The 23,718-nt window shown below is 36.4% G+C and overlaps 1 protein-coding gene across 7 annotated transcripts in view; it reads left to right on the forward strand.

The window, feature by feature from the left end:
* Positions 1-4,913: 4,913 nt before the first annotated feature.
* EDEM3 (ER degradation enhancing alpha-mannosidase like protein 3) overlaps positions 4,914-23,718 on the forward strand; it is a 65,569-nt gene continuing 46,764 nt past the window's right edge. For 3 of the 7 annotated variants that reach the window (XM_019027932.4, XM_004028044.5, XM_055367478.2), the window contains exons 1-4: positions 5,126-5,519; positions 10,440-10,485; positions 22,412-22,512; positions 23,058-23,097. In XM_019027932.4, the coding sequence (XP_018883477.1) occupies positions 5,362-5,519; positions 10,440-10,485; positions 22,412-22,512; positions 23,058-23,097 (345 nt within the window). In that variant the 5' untranslated portion in view covers positions 5,126-5,361. Of the gene's footprint in view, positions 5,520-10,439; positions 10,486-22,411; positions 22,513-23,057; positions 23,098-23,718 lie in introns of all 7 variants that reach the window. The other 4 variants (XM_004028043.5, XM_055367453.2, XM_055367466.2 and 1 more) reach the window with 4 other exon arrangements.

Here is a 23,718-nt window from a genome sequence, read left to right on the forward strand (position 1 = left end):
ATCAAGATGGAAAGGTGGAAAAAGCCCTGGGGACATCTTTGGGGGAGGTGAATCATCTGAATCTCTCATTCTCTTTCTTAGAATTTGAAAAAGTCAGTCCGACAGCCACGCAGGAAGTCAGTCGACGACATTCACCGAGTATCTTTGTCATGAGGTGCTCTTTCTAAGGCCTCAAAGTCACTAATTGTGAATACAGAATAATTACTGTCTTTATTTAATTTTATTTAATGTTTTATTTATTTATTTATTTAATTTTATTTAATGTTTTATTTATTTATTTAATTTTATTTAATGTTTTATTTATTTATTTATTTATTTTATTTAATTACTGTCTTTATTTAATGTTTGCAAGATTGGGTTCTCTAGAAGAAAACTGTTGTCAATTCTGCACGCTATCAAAGAATAGGAAAAGCAATTTGAAGAATGACAAAATCACCACTCCCAAATTCCATACTAGTTTCAGGAGTAATTAGAACTTTAGTACTAAAGAATTCAAATCATTTAGGGGCAACTGCTGTTCTATGACCAGTTTTGCACAGCTGGTCCCAGCTTCCTAGGACTATTTCTGAGCCATAATATTAAAATGGAGCCCCTCCCTGTGTTTTTGAATCCATATGGTTCTACCCAGGGCTCCTATCCCTCCCTAACTTCTGACACATCCAAGCAGGAAAGTGAGCATGCATATTTACATAAGCTACAAGGCTGTGCAAACAGATTGTTAAGTGGTTAAAGGGCATTTTAGAAATGGCTGTTATTTCTTACCATTTTTAATGGGTTTTATACATAAAAAATCTTTATATCTTTAAAAGTTCTATCCTTATTCTTCTGATGTGCTTTCCACCAGTCTTTTTCCCTCTGTACAACACTAGGCTCTCTCAATTAACTCTTACATCCTTTTTATCACTAAGTGTATAGGTTTTAAAATAACGTAAGTGAATTTTTCCTAGTGTTCATAAAGTGCCAATTAGCTAAGAATTTCCATTATTTTCATTACAGGGTTAAATACGTTTTGTTCTGTTTTGTTTTGTTTTTGTTTTTGTTTTTGTTTTGAGACAGGGTTTTGCTCTTGTCACCCAGACTAGAGTGCAATGACATGATCTTGGCTCACTGCAACCTCCGCCTCCTGGGTTCAAGCGATTCTCCTGCCTCAGCCTCCTGAGTAGCTGGGATTACAGAAGCCTGCCACTACACCCGGCTAATTTTTGTATTTTTAGTACAGACAGGGTTTCACGATGTTGGCCAGGCTAGTTTCGAACTCCTGACTTCAGGTGATCCGCCCACCTCGGCCTCCCAAAGTGCTGGGATTACAGGTGTGAGCCACTGCGCCCAGCAAAAAAAAAAAAAAAGTGTTCTTTTTTGAAATGCATTTTGCAAATATATTTTTCTTTTATTTCCATGGGCTCCACCTTTGATAAGTTTTAGAACTTTTAGGTCACACTAGATTTTCTACTTAAGGTTGCTGAGATCAGTGAAAAATAGACTCAATCATTGGCTAGAAATTGAGTTTCAACAAGGGAAAAAAAGATACTTATTATTTAGCAGTTCGAAAAAGAATTATGTTCTGGCTTCCCATTATAATCTTTAAAAATGCAGCGTTAACTTGAAAACAAACAAACATACTGGAAAATGTTAAACATTAAAAGCCAGTACTTCTTCCTTAGTATGTTCTTAATGATAGTTCATAGTCAATTTTGACTTCTTATAAAGGGTTGGAACATCAGGAAGGTAAAGAAAACTGTGTTATTGTTAATAATCCACTTCAAATTATTGACTTGACTATATTTCCATATAACTGAATGTCACTGTTTTTCTATTTTATTTGTTCTTAGTTTTCAAATACCGTATGATTGGTGTTGACCTTTAGTTTGTAATGTTCTCTACGCAAGAGCCAAGACCAACTCACGGGTATTTATTTAGCTAACTTCATCACCAAGGCTGCCAAAGAGGATCCAGGATGAAACCAATGTTGGATTGCAGATCTGTCCAAAGAAAGGATAATATTAAATATTGTACAGAAGTGACCTCATGTGTTTTCTTAGCATCTATGTAAGTAGATAAAAGGACTATATTATTCCCACTTTTTAGATAAGGAAACTGGAGGAATACAGAAACAAGTATATTCAACATTTACTGAGCATCTACAGCAGGAGAGGCACAGTGCTAGGTGTTTCAGAATATCCTTATGCTATAGTTTGAGTGTGTCCCCCAGAATATCTGTGTTGGAAATGTGTTCCCTGGTGTGGTGATCTGGGGAGATGGGGCCTTTAAGAGGTGATTAAGAGGGATTAATGCTGCTCTCTCCGGTCTGGGTTACTTCTTGCTAGAGTGGGTTCTTATTCTCTCAGGACTGGATTAGTCACCGCCAGAATGGGTTGTTATGCAGAGAGGCTGCCCCTCGTGTTTCACCTCTTTCACACGTGCCTGCTTTTCCACCATGTCATGATGCAGCACGAGGCACTCGTCAGAAGCCAACCAGATGCCGGTGCCGAGTTTTTGGATTTCCCAGTCCAGAATCGTAAGAAATAAATTACTTTTCTTTATAAATTACCCACTTTCAGGTATTCCATTATAGCAACAGAAAACGGACTAAGACAACCTACAAATAAGCTAAAGTCAATACTTTTCATGTGGTTAAAATGTATGCAGACTGTGAAAAACACAATAACAAAGACACAGAATACCATGGAGGCACAGAGAGAGGATAACTTCTGCTAACTAGAAGGTTCTGGAAGGGTTTTGTGGAGATGGAATCTGAGCCCAGCCTTAACAGGTGTTGAGTGTTGTACAAAGATGATGGGGTAGCATAGGAGATGGTATGAGCAAAGGCATGGAAAGGATACAGAATAGGAATTATTTAGTTGTCACATAGGATTTGAGGGCAGGGCAGACTAGAAGGAAGAAAGAAGGTATTCAGAGGGTTTGCAGATGTTCTTGAATACCAATTCTGACAGCCATGTATAGAGGAGAGTAGGGCAGCAGGGAGATAATCGGTAACTTCAACATTAATGCTGCCAAAGAGGACTAGGATGGAACCAATGTAGGACTGGAGATCCATGCAAAAAAATAAAGGATATTAAATATTGTACAGAAATGACTTCATGTGTTTTCACAGCATCCATGTTAGTAGATAAAAGCAAGAATCCCCAAGCCTGGGGCAGTGGACTGGTACCAGTCAGTTGCCTCTCAGGAGCAGCAGGCGAGCAAGCATTACCACCTGAGCTCCACCTCCTGTCAGATCAACTGCGTTAGAGTCTCATAGGAGCATGAACCCTATTGTGCACTGCACATGCGAGGGATCTAGGTTGCACGCTCCTTATGAGAATCTAATACCTGAAGATCTGAGATGGAACGGTGTCTCCCCCACCCTGTGGAAAAATTGCCTTCCACAAAAGTGGTCCCTGGTGCCAAAAAAGTTGGGGACTACTGGATAAAAGGACCATATTATTCCCACTTTATAGATAAGAAAACTGAAGGAATAAGGAAGCAAGTATATTGAACATTTATTGAGCCACTGCAATAGTTTAGGAGAGAGGTAATGGAAGCTTGAATGGAGCAAAAGTGGGAATAGAAAGAAAGGTAATAATCTGAAAGATAGAAGAGGTAAAATCTATATAATTTGGTAATTAATTGCACGTGGACCACGAAGGCTAAAGATGAGTTGACAATGATTCCGATGCATTAATTTGAATCAGAAAACATTTTACGTTTGAGCTACCCTTGGGCTAGACATTAGGACATTTCTATTAGGGAGGTGGAAATGTGGGTCTAATGATCGGGACAGATATTGATTTAGAAATCAACCACAGAGATATGTTGGCTGAATCCTTATGAGAAGAAATCACCAAGGAATAATTAGAGTACAGAGAGAAAAAGGACAAAAAGAAAACCTTAAGGGAACACCTGTATTTTAATATAAAGTAGCGAGGGAATGAAGGAAAACGGGTCAGCCAGAGAAGAGGTAAGAGGTAAGAGAAGAGGTTAAGAGGTAAGAGGTAAGGTGATAAAAGTCAAGGAAGAAACGTTTCCAGAAAGACCGCCGAATGCTGCTTAAAGGACACGTAAGTAATTTATTGTGGTCACAGAGATCACATCCAAGCTCCTAAACTCCGCACCTATTGAATGACCATACTAGAAAAACAATGTGGTTTCTCAAGAGGAACCGACGTGTCATTTTACCAATAGTTAACCTGGGACTCAGTCATCAAAATTCATTTCAAGTTCCAGTCTCCTTCATTAAACCTTCTTTGCAGCCCACACAGCTCTCCTTACATTGAGCTTTTGAGGTAACTATTATTAATCATGTACGAGGACCCACGTGCTCCTTCATCCTTGTAGTACTGCGCGGTGGTTAAATGCAAGGGCTTCCGAATCAGAGGCTGGATGGATTCTAATACAGCAGTGTGACGAGCTCTTGTTAACCAACTTTTCTAAGCCTCTGTTTTCTCGTCTGCAAAAGGGGGATGGTGGTACTTACCCTATCAGAGTTGAGAAGAGTGCATGAGATGATTGCGAGTAAAAACCTTAGCGCAATGCCTTCAAAGGCTCAATTCATTTTGCTGTTACTGTGTTTTGGAATTTCCCTGAGGGTAGACGACTACTCCAACACTATTCCCTAACGCAGCAGCACTGACCTGGGGACAGTGCGCCTCATTCAGCCAGCTCTCTGGGAAACAACTTTCTGAGGAAGAGAGATAAACAGCTGACGGGTTTCCCGGGACTCCGCAGCCCACCGAAACAGGGTTGACTGTAGGGCGCCGAGGAAAGGGGGAGGTAGGATCCCAGCAACCACTGGCGACCTTGGAGGACCACAAGTCCCAGGGTGCAGCGCGCCTACCCTGGGTAGAAGCGAGAGACACGGCTCCGAGTCGGTTCGCGGGAGAGCCGGGGAAGAAGCAGTGCACACTGGGACTGGTAGTCCTCAGGGGGCAACTCCGCGGCTCGGAGGCGGGTCGAAGCGAGAGATCCCTTCCCAGTCCCGCCTTTTGTCCACGTCTCACTTCTCCTGGCCAATGCCCTCTCCAGTCGCCGGAGACAGCCCCTCTCCCATGAGGTCTCCATTGGTCCTGAGGCTCTACGGCTTCGGCCCTACCCGGAAGTAACGTTGGGGAGGCGGTTTCCTAGACTACGACACCGGAAAGCTGGGGGAGGCGCTCCGGGATACTGAGGGCCGAGGGCGGTGGCAGCGCTGGCGCTGGGGACCGGCTTGGTGGCTTCGGGAAACAGTTTGGCGCCGGCGGCCGTCTGTGTTACTCCGCATCCCGCCCCGTCTCGGCACGGCTAGCAGCCCCCTGGCCACCAGCGTCCAGCAATGTGTCTCACCGGCCGGGCGTAGCAGCTGCGCGTGCGCGGGACCGCGGGGCCATGAGCGAAGCCGGCGGCCGGGGCTGTGAGTCCCCGGTCCCCCAGCGAGCGCGATGGAGCCTAGTGGCGGCGACGGCCGCGTTCTGCCTGGTGTCGGCCACCTCCGTGTGGACGGCGGGGGCCGAGCCCATGAGTAGGGAGGAGAAACAGAAGCTTGGGTAAGGGTGCTGGCAGCCTGGGGTGGGTTTCTCGGTGAGGCTGACCACAGGAGGGGTGCCTGTCATTGCCACCCGGTCGCGTAGTGGCCTCTCCTGTCGCGATTGGAACGGCTCTTGCCGCGCGAGAACCCTAGAGGGGTGGACAGGGTCCGGGGAGGTGGGAACCGCCGCCCGCGACCTGACCTCGGGGGAGCTGACGGGGTGTCGCCCTGGCCACCGGTGACATGTGCAGGCTCTTTGAAGCCAGGCGCGGTGTGTCAACGCGGCTGCCATGTCAGTGGCCCAAGAAGGGGGCTACAGCCCGCATCGCTGCGTGCTGGAGTCCTGCGGTTGGCTGCCTGTCGACCGAAGCATGGTTAGCTTTCTCGCACAAGTGAGCTTCCAGCTGGGAAAATGTTGCTGATCTCACAGTAGTTAAGGAAATGATGTTTACACCTGTTACGGAAAAGGGGGCGTTCATTGGAACTTGAACTTTACACATTTTACTATTTCCTTGCAGTGTTTTCTTGCACTGTATTTTCAGAATAGAATGTTTGGGGGGAAATTATTCAAAAGTCTCAAGTATACCTATTCAGTAGTTTTTATCCGTCTTGGAAGTGTGTTAAAATTATCAATTCTATTTACACCATTTAATTCAGAGTAATACATACACGAATAAGTAATACATACATGAATAAGAAAAAAGCGAAGAACCAGTAGGAAATGGGAGAAAGGCATGAACGGTTAAGCCAGAAGAGGAAATGGAAGTGGTAAATAAACATGAAAAGTTACTCAACCTCTATAAACGTAAGAGATGCAGATTAAAACGAGGAGCTAGCTGGTTTTTGCCCATCAGATTAGTAAATATAATACAAAACACAATGATACAGTTCTGATTAGTTAAGGAGTAGAAAAAAAAGGCTTAGTGAGAGTGTAAATTGCTGTAACGTATTGGTAGTATCTACTAAAATTTAAATTGTGCACACTCTTTGATTCATCAGTTCTATTTCTGAGAATCTACCCTAAGAAAATAAAAGCACTCTTAATGCAGAGATAGATCCAGCCTGGGCAACAAGAGCGAAACTCTGTCTCGAAAAAAAAAAAAAAGTGCATTTTGAAAGAACAACGCTTCCTTGGAGGAAATGGTTCAATAGGGTACGTTCATATTATGGAATAATATTGAGACATTAAGAAGAAGGAAGTACGTCACTGGAAGCCTATCCAGAATATATTTCCAAAACAAAAAAAAATGCAAGTTGTAGAATAATATGTATAGTATCATCCCATGTTTTTTTTTTAAAAAAAGAAAAAAAAAATACCTGAGCTCAGAAAAAAGTGGAACGAAGATTATCTCATGGGGTTAGGCTGGAGGGGTGGTGGAACCATCAGGTCTTACTTTATGTACTTTAAATCATTGCAAAGAGTCTTGTATTCGTTTCTAAATAGCAATAAAGATCACTTGATGGAAAAAAGCTGAAGTATCAACCATCAAAATAAAATTACCAGTAAACTCTAATAAGTATCTTACATTTTCTCTCATATGAATTTAATGTATCATTGATAAGTTTTACCAAATATCTCACTCTGTGAATGCTTTACGTATGTTATCCCTGTACTCCTTCCTATTTCCCAATGAATATGATCCACATTTGCAAATGAGGAAGTTGAGACCCAAGGTTGACTTGTTCAGCCGCAGAGCTAGTAATTGGTAGAGCCAGCATTCAAACCCAAGCCTGTCTGATCCCAGAGCCAGGCTCTCTCCAGTGTGTTGCACGTTCATTAGACTTGGAAGAGAAGTATCAAGTCTGTTAAGAACCACAAGAATCTTATTTGACTATCACTACCCTTTCTTCATTTTTTATTAAAAACTTATTTGTAGAAGTGTCATTGGATAAATCATTTTTGACCAAAATTAGTTTTTAACTGGAAAAGTTCAACCAAATTGGCTTGAAATTTCAGCTCAAATTTTGAGATCATTTATGAAAGTGAAATTACAATTATTTAGGCTCGTTAGATTGCTCTACCCTTGAGTAAGGGTAGGGTAAGAATCTAGAGCTATAAACGACAAATACACAATTATATGACTGCTTTCTCTGGGAATTTTCAGAAAACTGAACTTTGATTCATTAGGTTTACCTGTGCATTTTTTAAAGCCTAAATAATGATTCATGATAAAAAGCAGAAAATGCCCCACCCCTTTCCCTCCCCACCAACAAACCAAACAGTTGATAAAGACTGGAATTGTCATGAATAGTAAGCAATTGCTCAATAACTTACACTTTGTGGAATTACTTAGCTGGTTATATGTAGTCTTATCCTTCATGGAATAAGCTTTTTGGTTTTGTTTTTAAAATTTTGCAACAGGGTATTTTGTTAATGTTATGTTTTCATTAAAAAATGAAGTAGAAAACAATCCAGTTTCTATAGCACGTGGGCAGGAGACGTAACTTTAGAAAAAGCCGACTTGGCCTGGCATGGTGGCTTATGCCTGTAATCCCAGCACTTTGGGAGGCTGAGGCGGGCGAATCACCTGAGGTCGGGAGTTCGAGACCAGCCTGACCAACATGGAGAAACCCCTTCTCTACTAAAAACACAAAATTAGCCAGGTGTGGTGGCGCATGCCCTTAATCCCAGCTACTCGGGAGGCTGAGGCAGGAAGAATCGCTTGAACCCGGAGGCGAAGGTTGCAGTGAGTGGAGATCGTGCCATTGCACTCCAGCCCAGGCAACAAGAGCAAAACTCTGTCTCAAAAAAAGAGAAAAAGCCGACTTACAGAAATTACTGAAGAGTGGTGTAATTTTTGAACTGGGTCTGATTTCCAATACGTTTTAATCCAGTTTTTGAATAGATAAAACATTATAGAATTTTTTTTCTGTTCAATATAGTAATTATTATACCATTCTGTATTTAAATGTGACTTTGTTAGGCTTCTATGTGTAAGTCAGAGCAATGATATTAAATATCTCCACTTTGAAATATGTGTTCTAAAATTTGCTCATCATACGCTGCATAAATGTAAGGATTGGAAAATAGTGTATTCTCCTTGTATGCAATCGTGATTTACTTATAATCTTGAAAACTGAATGCTTGTAAAGTTGAGTTAGCAAGTTAAAGCTTATGTTATTTGTAATATACATGTCTAGGCACTACCATTGCCAATTATAGGAATTTCTACTTCTTGGTAATAATCTCGTATTCCATTTCAGGGAAGGAAAAAAAAGAGAACTTCCATCTTCCATTCATTGATATGAGTTCCTGAAAGGGACATTTTAAACTTTTTTTTTTTTCTGCTTAGGACAGGATAAGAGTCTAGAGCTGTAAACCACAAATATAAAAATTATATATATATAAACATATATATATGTAAACTTACAAAGAATTAGTGCTTTAGCAAAGTGGTGGTAAGGTCTTTTTTTAAATAATGAAATGTTTTTAAGTGGTTATTATTCATATGTTGTCAGGACTTAATTTGTTCACTTCACAAGTTTGAGTGTACTTGATTTTGTTGGTGTTCATAGTCAGGATCTGGAACTGAGGTCTTTTCTGTTTGCTAGCTCTATTATTACCAGTATTTCATAATCTGTGATTATAGTTTTAAAAATGACAATTGCAGTATAACAGGAGGCAAATAAAAATATAGTCAGCTATTTCTTTAAAACTTTTTTGAATTCTTGCCATCAGTGATTGGAACTTTGGTAAAAGAAAAGTTAATAGGCCGGGCGTGGTGACTCAACACCTGTAATCCCAGCACTTTGGGAGGCTGAGGCGGGTGGATCACCTGAGGTCAGGAGTTCGAGACCAGCCTGGCCAACATGGTAAAACCCTGTCTCTACTGAAAATGCAAAAATTAGCCAGGCATGGTGGCAGACGCCTGTAATCCCAGCTACTCGGGAGGCTGAGGCAGGAGAATCGCTTGAACCTGGGAGGTGAAGGTTGCAGTGAGCCAAGATTGTGCCACTGCACTCTAGCCTAGGTGTGACAGAGTGAGACCCTGTCTCAAAAAAAAAAAAAAAAAAAGAAAAAGTTAATAAAAAATTGTTAAGCTGTGTTTTCCTTTGCTAATTATTTGGCCTTGTCTAATCATACTATTAACTTGTACTTTTTCCTGTAGTCCTCAAGTCCCTGAACTTGAGAGTGCTTAATTGAAAGGCTGCTTCCTCAGTCGCAACCTTACAGGTTTTGATTTAGTAAAATTCTGGTGTAGTGATCAGACATCTCCATTTTAAACAATGATTACGGAGATTTTGTGAAACAGAATTCGCCAAAACACACAACTCTCTTTTTGAGCATTAGTTTTCTCATTTTTGAAGTGAATACTATTTATTTGATTTTTGCCAGTTTTCTTAGAGTAGAGCACATCATAAAAAGTATCTTTTGAAAATGTGACAAACATTAATAAATATGTACTTAAACTAGGCATTAGTGGTTTATTCAATGTAAGTGCAAAGGCAGAGGCTTCATAAAGCGTTGTTATTTCATGTCACTACACACCCGTGTACCTCTCTCTTAGTAGAACATATAGGGGAAGCAATAAATGGCAATAATAATGGTTTTTTTTTAAGGGCTGTCCAGCAAAACCCCCCCTTCAAGACAGATATGTTAAATAATTGTGTTAAGAGGTCATTGTTTTTCTGCATCAGATTTCCTTCTCTGATGATGGCATCTATCATTCATCAGTTTTCTTAGGAAAAATTATAAGATGAATTGTACATAAATTACTAGTAATCATTAAAGTTTGGCTCAGCTCTGTGTGGTGAGTTCATGAAAGCTTGTCTGCTGACTGTTGTAGTTTCTGATTCTGTTTATGTCCCTTTCTACCTAAATTTTTCTTTTGTTTTTATTGGTTTTTTTTTATGAGGAAGAATTAACTTTTTGAAAGATAATAAATAGAATATACTTACCTTTTTTTTTTTTTTTCCATTTCTGCTCTTTTAAAATTAGGAATCAAGTACTGGAAATGTTTGATCATGCTTATGGTAACTATATGGTAAGTAGGAAGCTTATCTTTACCTACCATTTATGTGAGTTGATTATTATGTGAGCACAGTCAACTGGGAATTTTGAAACCTACAATACAATTACATTTTTTAAAAGGAAGTTTTTAAAAAACAGGACAAAAATAGTCTTTCTGGTAGTGGTTTTTAGGGAACCAGTTTATTGAACAGATAAGAATAAATTGAACTTAGATTATGAAACTTCATTATTTAAACAGCTTCCTTGGGTGCCATCAACAATTATCATTGAGTGCTTTATATAGCTAGATATTGTGGATATATACATGAAGAAGATGTTATCTCTGGTCTTAAGGGAAATTATTCTCTTAATTTAAAAAAATGTTTACAATATTTATACACTGAAGAAAACCATTGCTTAAAAGAGAAACTATTACTTAGCCTCTGTCCTAATTGTATCCTCATGGACTCTGCACTGAATATATTTTGCTTTCTAGTTTGCTGATTCATATTATTTAAAAATGTTTTAGGGCTCACTTAAGATTAAATAGCAGTTTCAGTTTTACAAGATGAAAAGTTCTGGAGATCTGTTGTGCAACAACATAGATGAAATAGCTAGCAAATTCTGGAATTCAAAAAAAATTTTGCACATAAATTGTAATTTGAAAAGAGTTTAATCATATTATCCTGAAACTTATCCCTTATAACCTTGTTTTTACATTTTAAAATATGTCAGCAGATTTTCTTCTATGATTACAACCTATAAAATGTAGTTGGGAAAGTTTGGCAGAGGACTAGCTTTAGTTCTGCTTAAAATATTTTTCAACTGATTCTGTGAATCCATTTTTTATCATATATTAACCAAATATCTTCATACACCAACATCATTGTTATCTATGAACATCTAAATATATGTAATTTATGCATTTTTAGTTTTAAAACGTTTTATATTTGACAGTCCTCGTTCTCTTTTATATTGTAAATTTGGAGAGAGCATATTTTGAGTTCTTAATTTTTTAGGATATGATTTTTTTTGGATATATTTCAACATTAAAAACACAGTTTCAAATTTATTTCTCAAGACCTCAGTCATTCCCTTAATGTTTTTTTTTTTGTTTTTTGTTTTTTTTTTTTTTTGAGACGGAGTTGTGCTCTGTCACCCAGGCTGTGGAGTATAGCAGCACTATCTCAGCTCACTGCAGCCACCACCTCCCAGGTTCAAGTGATTCTCCTGCCTCAGCCTCCTGAGTAGCTGGAATTACAGGTGTGTGCCACCATGCCTGGCTAATTTTTGTATTTTTGGTAGAGATGGGGTTTCACCATGTTGACCAGGCTGGTCTTGAACTTCTGACTTCAAGTGATCTGCTCACCTCTGCCTCCCAAAGTGTTGGGATTACAGGTGTGAGCCATTACACCCGTTCTGTTTTTTAATTAATTTTTTTTTGTTACCCACATGTCAACCCTTATTTATTTCAAAATCATTTATCCCTGGTTAATTCAGTTTGGGCAAAGCATAATTTAACAAATCTAGGCTAATGATTTTGAGATGGCCAGGTGGTTCCATCCTATACCCTCAGACCTTAGCCATCTCATAAATGCATACTGATGAATGCAGTTCCAAAGTTAAATAAAATAGCATATAGCTGGATAAGTTCAGTTTCTCACAATGAATAGGATCATCTCTTTATAAAGCATGGTATCTTTAATATCTTGTTCTTTTTAGGTAGAACAGTTATATCAATGGCAGAAAGTTATATCAATACATTTTTTCTAACTATAGAATACACTTAGTAGGTTTGTGACAGTGCAGGTACTGAGGGCAGCTTTCAGAGGACTTTCTGGCCTGTGCCTATTGGGACCTAACTGAGTAACTTTCTGCTACAATTAACTACTTAATAAGATTTAAGAGGGATTTCAGCTTCAAAGACTGGGAACTCTTGAAAGTAACATTGTCTTATATATTTCCAGTGGGACCATACGTGTCCACTGTAATATGTATTTTAAAATGTTCAACTGTTTTACAATATGAGTGACTCTTGCTGTGTACTTCTTCTATATTCAATCTGTGTGAGGTCTGTAACCCAAGATTTAGTCTAGAATTTACACTTCCTCTTTTCAAGTTCTCAACTAACATGACACAGTTCTAAAATATTAAAGAGAATACAGTTGCCTTGTATTTGTTATTTGAAGTCAGTTGGAAATTTTTTTCCGATCCCTACACTCAGAAACACTTTTAGCTTTCTGCAGGGTAAAAGTGTATAGGTTTTGGAGTTAGAAGGGCTTGAGTTCAAATCCTGTCTCAGCTATTTACAGGTTGGACCCTAAACAGGTTATTTAACCCATCTGAGCAGTGTCTTTCTATGTAAAATGAGAATAATTGCAAAAAGTTATTGTAGACTATAGATTTTTTTTTAAAGAACAGGAACCAATTTCTTTAATTTTTAATACATTCACCTTTTTTATATGTCTTGTGCCTGGTACATAAATGCTTAGCAAATTTTTTTGAAAGAACTGAATTGAATTCTTGTGAAGATGAAGTAAAATAATGTGTATTTTTTTTGCATTTGATCATTGTGATATCTTTGTGTTTTAAATGCAAAGAAATAATAAACTTAATTAAAAATACAAGTTTAAGGTGAATTTCAGGGCCTGTAAGTCATTTACTTTTTTGTAGTCAGTTGCCTACTATCCTAAAATATAAAATGCCTGGTACATGGCAGGCTTTTAATACATGTTGAAAGTTTTTCTTCATTTCTCACTAGTTCTTTCTAATACTACTCTCCAGTCTGGTCTACAGTAGAACAATTCCTTTAACCTTCTTGCTTCCCAGGAAAGCAGTGGTGTTTTCCAAAGACAAGCAGTATAGTATTATTAAGAGCAAGAACTCTGGACTTGGAGCAGGACACCCTGAGATGGCTCTGCCACCTCTCATCTGGGTTACAATGGGAAAGTTACCTAGTCTTCCTGAGCCTGTTTCTTCATCTCTGCAAAATGAAGACAATGGTTTGCCAGCCTCACAATGTTGTTAGAAGGATTAAGCAAGTTAATATAATGAAAGTGCTTAGAACTAGTATCTGGCAAATAGGAAGCATGATGTAAGAATTTACTACTGCTACTGATAACGACTACTACTATCATTATTATTTATTTCCTGCCTAAATTGAAATTGCCCTCCTAAAATCCACTTAGCCTGTAACTCAGAACTTGTTCTCCAGATAGTACATAGAACTTGCTTAAAGCGCATACGTTCTTTCCTGTTCTTGGCATGTGCCCTTTGAACTTATTTTCTATTAATGCAATAGAAGGTTCTATTAATGCTATTTCTTAATAGAAATGTCCTGCCAGCTTTAGGTAGATTACTACATCTCTGCCATCTCTGGACTTAAATCTAGGGATTTTTGGGTTTTTAACACTTATTGGCATGACTATTAATATTATAACGACTATGTTTGACAAATGTCTAGCCCCAGTCAGTCTGCAGTTTACCCACAGTGAATTGCACAGATGGCTTTCTCGTTTACCAAATAACATGAATTTGATGTTTATCTTAGCAGTTCTTGTGTGACCTTATTTAACCCCAGGCCACAGTCACTTTAGGGCTTCTGTTAGCATGTTTTGAGTATTTGTGTTCAGTTTAGTTTGCAAATTAATTTAGATGACAAAATGACATGTATTTGGGCCATCCAAATGTAGAACCTTTTTGGAGCTCCCAGTGTTTTTCCTGTCTGTGTTAGACAACTCAAACTGTTACAAGCAAAAACTATATTCTGGTAAGAGCCCTAAACGTTAAAAATAAGCTTGGATAGAGTTGGTAAGCACAATTTCCTTTAGTAGACTCATACCTAATAACCACTATTAAGCTTGATTTTGTGAAAGCAACAGTAGAATAGTCTTTATTAATCAAACCAAAGGAACTGTTTCAAAATGAACTTCCTGTGCATTTCTAGATTTATGTACATTTTTTTGGAGTGCCTCTCCCCTACCCCCCAATGTTTAAAAAAATTTTTATTGTTGTAAAATATACATAATATGAAATTTACCATTTTAACCATTTAAGTTTACAGTTTTGTGGCATTAAGTACATTCATATTGTTGTGCATTCATCTCTAGAAATTTTTTCATCTTCCCAATCTGAAACTCTGTACTCAGTGTTTCTCTTTAATGGTTCATTCATCAAAAACAGTAATTCTGTAAACAAAGTATTTTAGGCATGGTACTAATGGGAGTAAGGGAGATATAAATTTATATTTACCTTTTTTTGTGTAGACTGTTGTGGGACTGTCATCTGTGAGTCATTGTTCCTTGGCCTTTGCTTTCAGAACATCCTAAAACCCTACCAAAATTACACAAGAAATTCTATAGTATCCTCTCAAAACATTTTGTAATCACACTCTGATACTCTACATAGAATTTTAATTCAGTAGAACCAGATCGTTCAGCTAATTCATCTTTTTTAGATATAATTTACAGACAATAAAATTTCAAATTGAGTGCACAATTCTTTTTTGACAATTGTATACAGTTGTTTAACCACCATCACAGTCATGATACAGAACATTTTCATCACCCCAAAAATTTAACTCATAGTTATTTGCAGTAAATTCCTTCTGCCCACCTCTGACCCCTAGCAACCTTGATTTGTGTTTTGTCACTGTACCTTTCTCTTTCCTAGGATTTCATATAGATGGCATCATACAGTACATAGTCTTTTGATTTACTTTCTTTCATTTAGCATGATGCTTTTGAGATTTATCCATGTTGTTGGAGATATATTGTAATTCCTATTTATTGCTCAGTAGTGTTAGTTGATTTGATAGAACACAATGTTGGAGATATATTGTAATTCTTATTTATTACTCAGTAGTATTAGTTGATTTGATAGAACATAATTTCTTTGTCCATTCACCATTTAATGAGTATTTGACTTATTTTTGGTCTTTGGCTATTGTATTAATAAAGCTGCTGTCAACCTGTGAGTGCAAGTTTTTATTTGGGCATACATTTTAATATATTTCCCACCTAGGAATAGGATTACTAGGTCATATGGCAAGTGTAAGTTTAACTTAATAAGAAATGCCAATCTTTTCTAAAATGGCTATAATATTTTGCATTTCCCACCAGCAGTGTATGAGTTTTAATTATTCTATGTCCTTCCACTTGGTATTTCCAGTCTTACTAATTTCAGCCATTCTGTTGGGTGTATAGTGGTAGTTCATTGTGATTTTAATTTGATTTTTCCTGATGATTAATGACATTGAAAATTTTCCCATATGCTTATTTGCTATTCATATATATATATATATATATTTGTCATTTGTTCTGTTATTACTGAGTTATAAAAGTTAATATGTTCTGGATATTAGTCCCTTATCAAATATATGCTTTGGATATATATTCTCCCAGTCTGTGCTTTACATTCTAATTTTCTTAACAGGAACTTTTGACGCACAAATACTTTAAATTATGATCAAGTCCAGTTTATTATTTTTCTCTTATGATTCATGCCTTTTATAGCCTACCTAAAAAATATTTGCCTAGCCCAATGTCACAAATTTTTTCTTGTTTTTTTTCCTAGATGTTCTATAATTTTAGCTTGTTCATTAGATCTATAACTGATTTTGAGTTAATTTTTGTATATGATGTGAGGTAAAGGTGGATTTATATATTTTTTTAATGTGGCTGTCTAGTTATTCCAGCACCATTTGTTGAAAATAATATCCTTTCCCTACTGAATTCTTTTGAAATATGTGTAAAAAAATTGGTTTATCATATATACATGGGTGTGTTTCTAGACTCTGTATTTTGTTTTGTTGATCTATCTACCCTTATACAAATATCACATTGTCCTGATTATTGTAGTTTAATAGTGGGTCCTGAACTCAGGCAGTTTAAGTCTTTCAGCTTTGTTGTTCTTTTTTAAAATTGCTGAAGTTACCAGATCTAGGAGCAAAGAGTCAGTTTTTGATGCTGCTTTGACTTGAGTGGTTTAGAGCAGAAGTCTGTTACCTCAAAGCCCTAGTAAATTTAGAGTCTGATACGGAGGGTCTATTATGATTTATTTTATTTTATTTTATTTTTGCTCTTTCAGCTAGGCACATGTCCTACTTAATTTATATAGGACTCTCATCATCTGAGTTTTATTTCTGAGTGATAATTATTAAATGTTTCTCATGGCTCTGAGTCATATCAATATGAATTACTTATCCCTCAACAATAAACTGTGAAGAGAGAGGAGGTATTACTGTGCCTCAAAAAGCCAGGATGTTTGAAGCTTGATAAGGCTGTTAATTTGCCACGTATGCATTGCTCTGAATTTGTGCAAACTGTCTGTAGTTTGCTTTGTGGTTAACCCAAAGAAAAAGGTATGGTTGTGTTTTTATTCTTAATCTTGAAACAAAGAGACAAAGTATTTTTACACCTGGTTTGAAACTCCCTTATTTGATTATTCTGGGTTGCAATTGCTATTAATATTTTTATTATCTAGATTAATTTCAGGATTTGAATGTCATATTTAATTTAGAGTTTGAATTTATATTAATTTCAGACAGAGGTGTGTGTGTCTATGTGTTAGAAAACCCTAAAAAACAGCAGTACGAAGTTTTCTATGCAGTGTTTAAAATAGTAAGGAACTGTTTACAACCTAATTAACATTTGAATGATGTTTTACAAAGATTCTTTCAAAATACATTAGGAACTTTAAAAAATTTTTGTATTTCTTCTAAGTGTTGTTTATATGTGTTAAATATAAAACTATAAAGCAATAAAAATGTACATTCTGGGAAATCAGTTCTGTTGGAATTGACACATAAAAGAGTAGTCAGGAATTTGACACATGAAAAGATACGTGTAAAAGTAATTAGGGGCTGGGCGTGGTGGCTCACGCCTGTAATCCCAACACTTTGGGAGGCCGAGGCAGGTGGATCACCTGAGGTCAGGAGTTCAAAACCAGCCTGGCCAACTTGGTGAAACCCCGTCTCTTCAAAAAGACAAAATTAGCTGGGTGTGGTGGCGCACACCTGTAATCCCAACTACTCTTGAGGCTGAGGCAGGGGAATTGTTGAACCTGGGAGGCAGAGGTTGCAGTGAGGTGAGATTGCACCACCACACTCCAGCCTGGGTGAAAGAGTGAGACTCCATTTCAAAAAAAGTAATTAGGAATTTATGCTGAAATATTATATATAATATTAAAATTACATGGTATTGAACTCAGAATTTAGTAGCTGTATGTGGATTCTGATGCTATCAAAACATGTGTTGCCTAGAATCCTCTACCCAGGAATGGATCATTACAGAGCACGCAATTTTCTAAATGTCTGAAAGGTTGCCATCTTCAATGCAAAGTATTCTTTAGCCTGCTTTGAAAGTTTTTTCTCCCCCTTTCTGTGTGTATTTTTTCCTTCCCTTTCCTATGTGTTTAGTATTCCTTGCCACTAGTCTGTATTTCTGCTGCTAATTTGCTATGAGTTTGGAATCTAAATAAGTTGACTGAGAGGCAGTAGGAGAGAGTTGGACATGGAATTGGGAGTTTTTTTGCTGAATTTCAAGAACTAAGAATCATATGGACATTCACATAATAAAAACAAGTCATATACAAGATACAAAAGACCACTCTAGTCTTAGAAACTTTGCCATAGCAACACCCAGCAAATGCAAGAGTATAGAACTGTATCTTCAAACTTCTGAAGGAAAAAAAACTGTTCCAGCCATAAAAGACCACTCTAGTCTTAGAAACTTTGCCATAGCAACACCCAGCAAATGCAAGAAGAGTATAGAACTGTATCTTCAAACTTCTGAAGGAAAAAAAACTGTTCCAGCCATTTTATAACCATTCAAATTTTTCTTCCAATAAGGCAAAAGACAGCCTAACCCAGGAATATCAGAGAACTACAATACCCATTATACTCTTATTTTAAAACAAATAAGCAATAAAATACCTGAGTATATCAGGGAATCAAGAGATGAACAAAGTAAAAACTAAGAAATTGGAGAAGCCTTAGAAAAATGCTGTGCATCAACTCCACTTGGGTTCTAACACTAGCAACTTGGGGAATTATGGTTCCAGACCAGAATGTAGATGTTATAAACCTTCAAAGTCTTTGTCAAAGCATCAAAACTTTTCTTTCTGATGGTTATAAAGATAAGAAAAATGAAAAAAATAGCAAAACTATTATTTACTATATGGTAATTAAAAATATTAGAAACATTGAAATTTAAGGTCGTTTCATTTTATTTTTTATTTTTTATTTTTATTTTTTTTTGAGACGGAGTCTCACTCTTGTTGCCCAGGCTGGAGTGCAATGGCGAGATCTCGGCGCACTGCAGCCTCTGCCTCCCAGGTTCAAGCGATTCTCCTGCCTCAGCCTCACGAGTAGCTGGGATTACAGATGCCTGCCACCACACCCAGCTAATTTTTTGTATTTTTAGTAGAGATGGGGTTTCACCATGTTGGCCAGGCTAGTCTCGAACTCCTGACTTCAGGTGACTCACCCACCTTGGCCTCCCAAAGTGCTGGGATTACAGGCGTGAGCCACCGCACCTGGCCTTATTATTATTATTTTTTAAACAAAAAACTCATTAAGAGTAGTTTAAACAGCGCTTTCCTTGCTGCCTTCTCATTGTATAACTTCAGTTACAGAGGAGGCATCTTTTCTATACTTGGTGAATTGGCATACTCCTTTCTAAATTTGGATCAGCTTCAAATATTTTGACCTTTGCTCTTTCAGTGTCATGAAATATCTGAGGATTTCTGAGAAATATCTGAGGGAAGTTTTTTTGTGGGCATAGCTTTTTCTGTGACATCTTCAACCTTTATGTCACAACCACTTTCTTAATGTGTGTCAATAACTTGGCCTTTATTAAGTTTCTGTGGCTGCTTATTTGTAGTCTCTTGAATGGAGAAAGTTGACATTCCCATGGTCAGCTAAAATTTGTTGATAACCTCATTTATGTTCAATTCAAATTTCACTTCGTGTTGTCACCTTTTATTTCTTTGCCAGACTCTCATGTTTGTTGGCTAATTCTCCTTTGTTCATTTTTGTAAACTGTTAACGTAGGATTATCATGGGGTGACTAGGAGGCAACATACAATCATCTCTGTGTGAACTGAGTAAACAGAGTGATCATTCACTTGACAGACTTTGAAAGAAGTAATGTGATTGATCACCTATCATGATGAGCATGTTATTTACATAGTGATTTGTGGACTAAAGAGCTAGCATCAAAGTTTGTGTTTTATGTAATTACAGTTAATATATCATGATAACTGAAATTTGAACCATGTTGTTGGGTGTGTAACGAATTTGTAGTAATTGAAACTTGTGTATAGTGAGACCATACAAAGTGAGACTCCCTCTAATAACATAACTGACAAAAATCCTATATTGAGGGGGAGAATTATGAGTATGTTAATCCTATTATTCTTGGTGCAGGGAGTTAGTATTACCTAAAGTTGAAACATGTACTTAACACGATTCTAACCTTAAAATATTTCTCATAATTATATTTTATTAATTTTAGAGGAATCTTTCAGAAACTGTCCCTTGGTGAAGGAAATATAAAGATCAGCAGGTCTTTATGGTTTTTATTCTTTTCTGTTAAGACCCGTGGCAAGTAGGTAGAAATGTTCTAGTCCAGTTTCACAAAAGCAACCACCCAACTTAAAGAGCCTAGCCCTGGCTCGTGGCCATGTATGCAGGGCCACCAGCATCAACTCCTATGTCCTTTGGGCATTAACATAACTCCCGCTAAAATCTGTCTTTGTTCCTAATACCCATGTTGTGGTCAGTGCAGCTTTATCTTCTATACTCCACCGTTTAATTTTGGTACTTGAAAATTTCTTATTCTCAAGCTCAACTGTGTGTTAAAAAATAATTTATAACATTTATTTAGCATTTCATTGTGTTTGTAGTGGGTAGGGAAGGAAGATTCCTCCATGTACTTCATTACCATCTACACCAGAAATGATCTGTCATGGTCATTATTAAAATAACAAAAATCCCAGTAGTCCAAACTATAAAGTACCTATTAATAAATATTAAGAAATATGTGCAACCTATAGGATGAAACTGAATTCATAAAAGAGATCTGAATTAATACAGTGACCTACTGTATTCTGAGAAGGGAAGACTCAATTGCTAAAGATATCAATTCTCCCCAAATTCAGTTCTTCCAATTAAAATTTCAGTAAAATTTAAGGAAATATCAAAGTTCTCCAGAATGGTAAACTTAGTAGAATAATTTTTATATAATAAAATAATGGTTTATTGATTTTAATGATAAAATAATTAAAATTTAATTTTTATAATTAACGATTTAAATTATTACTTTTAATTTTAATTATTTTAATGATAAAATAATTTAAATTAAATTCATTTTAATAATTAAAATGAATTTAATTAAAATTAATTAAAATTTAATTATTTTATTAAAATTAAAATAATTTTAATGATAAAATAATTAAAATAATGGTTTTGGAGTAGGAATAGGCAAATAGATCTGTAGAATGAATAAATACTACAGAAACGTGTTCGTGAAAAGTTTAGAACTAATGAACCCAATATTTCAAGTCACTGGGGAAAGGACGGATTGTTTTAAAAGTAGTATTTAGAAAATTATCTATTTTTGGGGAGCAAATGTAGTTACATTCCTATTTCATATTATAAATGAAAATAGATTCCAGATGGAGTAAATATCTAAATATAAAAAAAGTATAACAGTGCTATTTTCAGAGGCTCAGGGTATCCTTTTAAGCATGCTTGAAAGCCAGAAACCATAAGGTGAAAGCAAGATAAAGTTAAAAGCCAAACAAAAGAGAAAAATGTTTACTGTATGTGACAAACATAATTTACGAGAGTCTCTTTTGGCCAAAAAAAGCAACCAGTGGAAAGATGGGCAAAAGATCAACAGACATTTCAAAAAAGAAATAGCAATGGATAATACAAAAAGATGTTTATCCTTATTAGTAATGAATCTTTAGATACCATCTTTTACCTGGGAGATTGGCAAAATGTGAACTATTGATCATTTCCTATGTTAGTGAGAATGTAATTGAGTGTAGATTGGTATCCTCAATTTGTAGCATTTACCAAAAATTAGTTATACATACCTTTGACCCTAATGGGTCTATTTTTAGGTATCTGATACATAGAAATACTGGCATATGTTCAAAAGATACATGCACATAGGTGTTTATTGCATCATTGTTTATATAGAAAAAAATTGAAATCAACCTCCATGTTCATCAGTAAAGGGATACTTTGAGGAATGGGTACTGCTAAGGGGATAGGCTCTGGAGTCAGGGTACCTGGCTTTGAATTCTGGATCATTTACTAGATGTGTGATCTAGGCTTGCTTAACTTCTCTGGGCCTCAGTTTTTTCATCCATGAATTAGAGATAATTGAATCTACTTCAGAGCATTGTGACAATTAACTAAAATATATAGATAGAATATTGCTTAGAATATAAGTACTCATTAAATATTAGCTAATGTTATCAGTTTGTAGTTATTAGAATAGAGTACATCTGTAACATTCTAAAAACGTGGGAAGAAAACTCCATGATTTAAGTAAACAAATGTTAGAGCAATATGTGCATATGGCGTGAACACCTGTTCGTAAATAAAATTTTAGAATAATATATATGTATGTATTTGAATGTATGTGGGATAAATCTGGAAGGATAAATGCCAGTCTTATCATTAGTTAGCTCTAGGAAGTGAGATTGGGGAGGGGAGGGGAAGCAGATTATCAGTTTTTTAAAGAAATTTTTTTGGTATTGTTTGACTTTTTTCCAAGCATGTATTACATTTGTAATTAAAGATTTTTGAAAAGATTCCACAGGGTGTAAATTTAGTACAACTTTTGACTATTATTTTATTTTTTAACTGCGAAAAAGTTATGTTCTCAAAATGATGTGTGCTTTCTCTTATTTTCCTTAGTGACTTACTAAAGTTTTCCTTGCAGGAACATGCTTACCCTGCTGATGAACTCATGCCTTTAACCTGTAGAGGTCGAGTTAGAGGCCAAGAGCCAAGTCGCGGTGACGTTGATGATGCCTTGGGAAAGTGAGTATTAACACAGGGCATGGCATGGCATCTCAGAGTTCCCAAGTCTTAGACTTTTACAGACAGTTTACATATAATAATATTTCTAGGGATTGGCTAAATTTTAAAGACTGTTTTATGTATTACATTATGCTCCTGTATTCCCTTCTGTTATCATTTATAAAAGATTAATCAGTTTACATCTTGGATCAGAGAAAAGTTAGTTGTTAAGCTGCATATAACTTAAAATATATGTAACTTTTATGTAACTTTTAAAATATTTATAAAGTCATTAGCACATTGGACTGTTGCTGTTTTAATATTTTCATTTGTTTTCAGAGCTAGTGAATGTTTCTATGCCTCTTGAAGATATGTAGATTCATTGAACATAAATGTAAAGGCTTTTCAGTTTCTTTCAGAGCCTTATAGGTTTCATTGAACTATAGATACATGGAAGTACTAATTTATAGAAACTACCAGTCAATAGAATATAGATAAGTCTACTTGTACATTCATAAACTATTTAGGATTCTAATGTTTTATATCTTGTTACACTTGTTTCTTAGATTTTCTCTGACACTGATTGATTCTTTGGACACTCTTGTGGTAGGTTTGACTCTTCCTGGATTTATTTTATTCATGATATGCACACTTAAGTATTATGAATATGATCATAACACAGTAAGTATGAAATAGAAGCCTTCAGAATTAAAGATGTTCTGATCTTTGCTTCTAAATAAATCTTTTACACTGTTGAGTTGATGATGTCAAATGGAATTATGTAATATAACAGAGATACCCAAATAATTTATGGGGATGTCAGCTTATGTAATGACACCTTAATTAGGAAGGTCCTTTTTTCCCCCGTTTGGACAAGGAGGTTGAAGCTATTGGAAAAAAGTAACTTTAGAAAATATCATTGATGTTGTTCCATAATGACATGCCAAAATGATATCAAAATTGTTAAATTAGAATCTTTATATTGCTGTGTTCATAAGCAAAAAATTAATTTTTCCCAGCAGTGATTTTTAGCATCAGGTGGTCACTTCTTGGTACTCCTTTTCAACCTCATATAGTACAGAAATTTATTTCTGGTTCAGGACTGTTTGTGATGACAGAGGGGAAAGATTGAGTTACAGATGTCATGATTTCTAAATACAGTATCTTTTTAGTTTTTTACTCTTAGATCATTATGGTATAAAAGTAGGCTTTTGTGAGAATTTTCCT

Source organism: Gorilla gorilla, chromosome 1 (genome assembly GCF_029281585.2).
Source record: "Gorilla gorilla gorilla isolate KB3781 chromosome 1, NHGRI_mGorGor1-v2.1_pri, whole genome shotgun sequence".
NCBI lineage: Eukaryota > Metazoa > Chordata > Mammalia > Primates > Hominidae > Gorilla > Gorilla gorilla.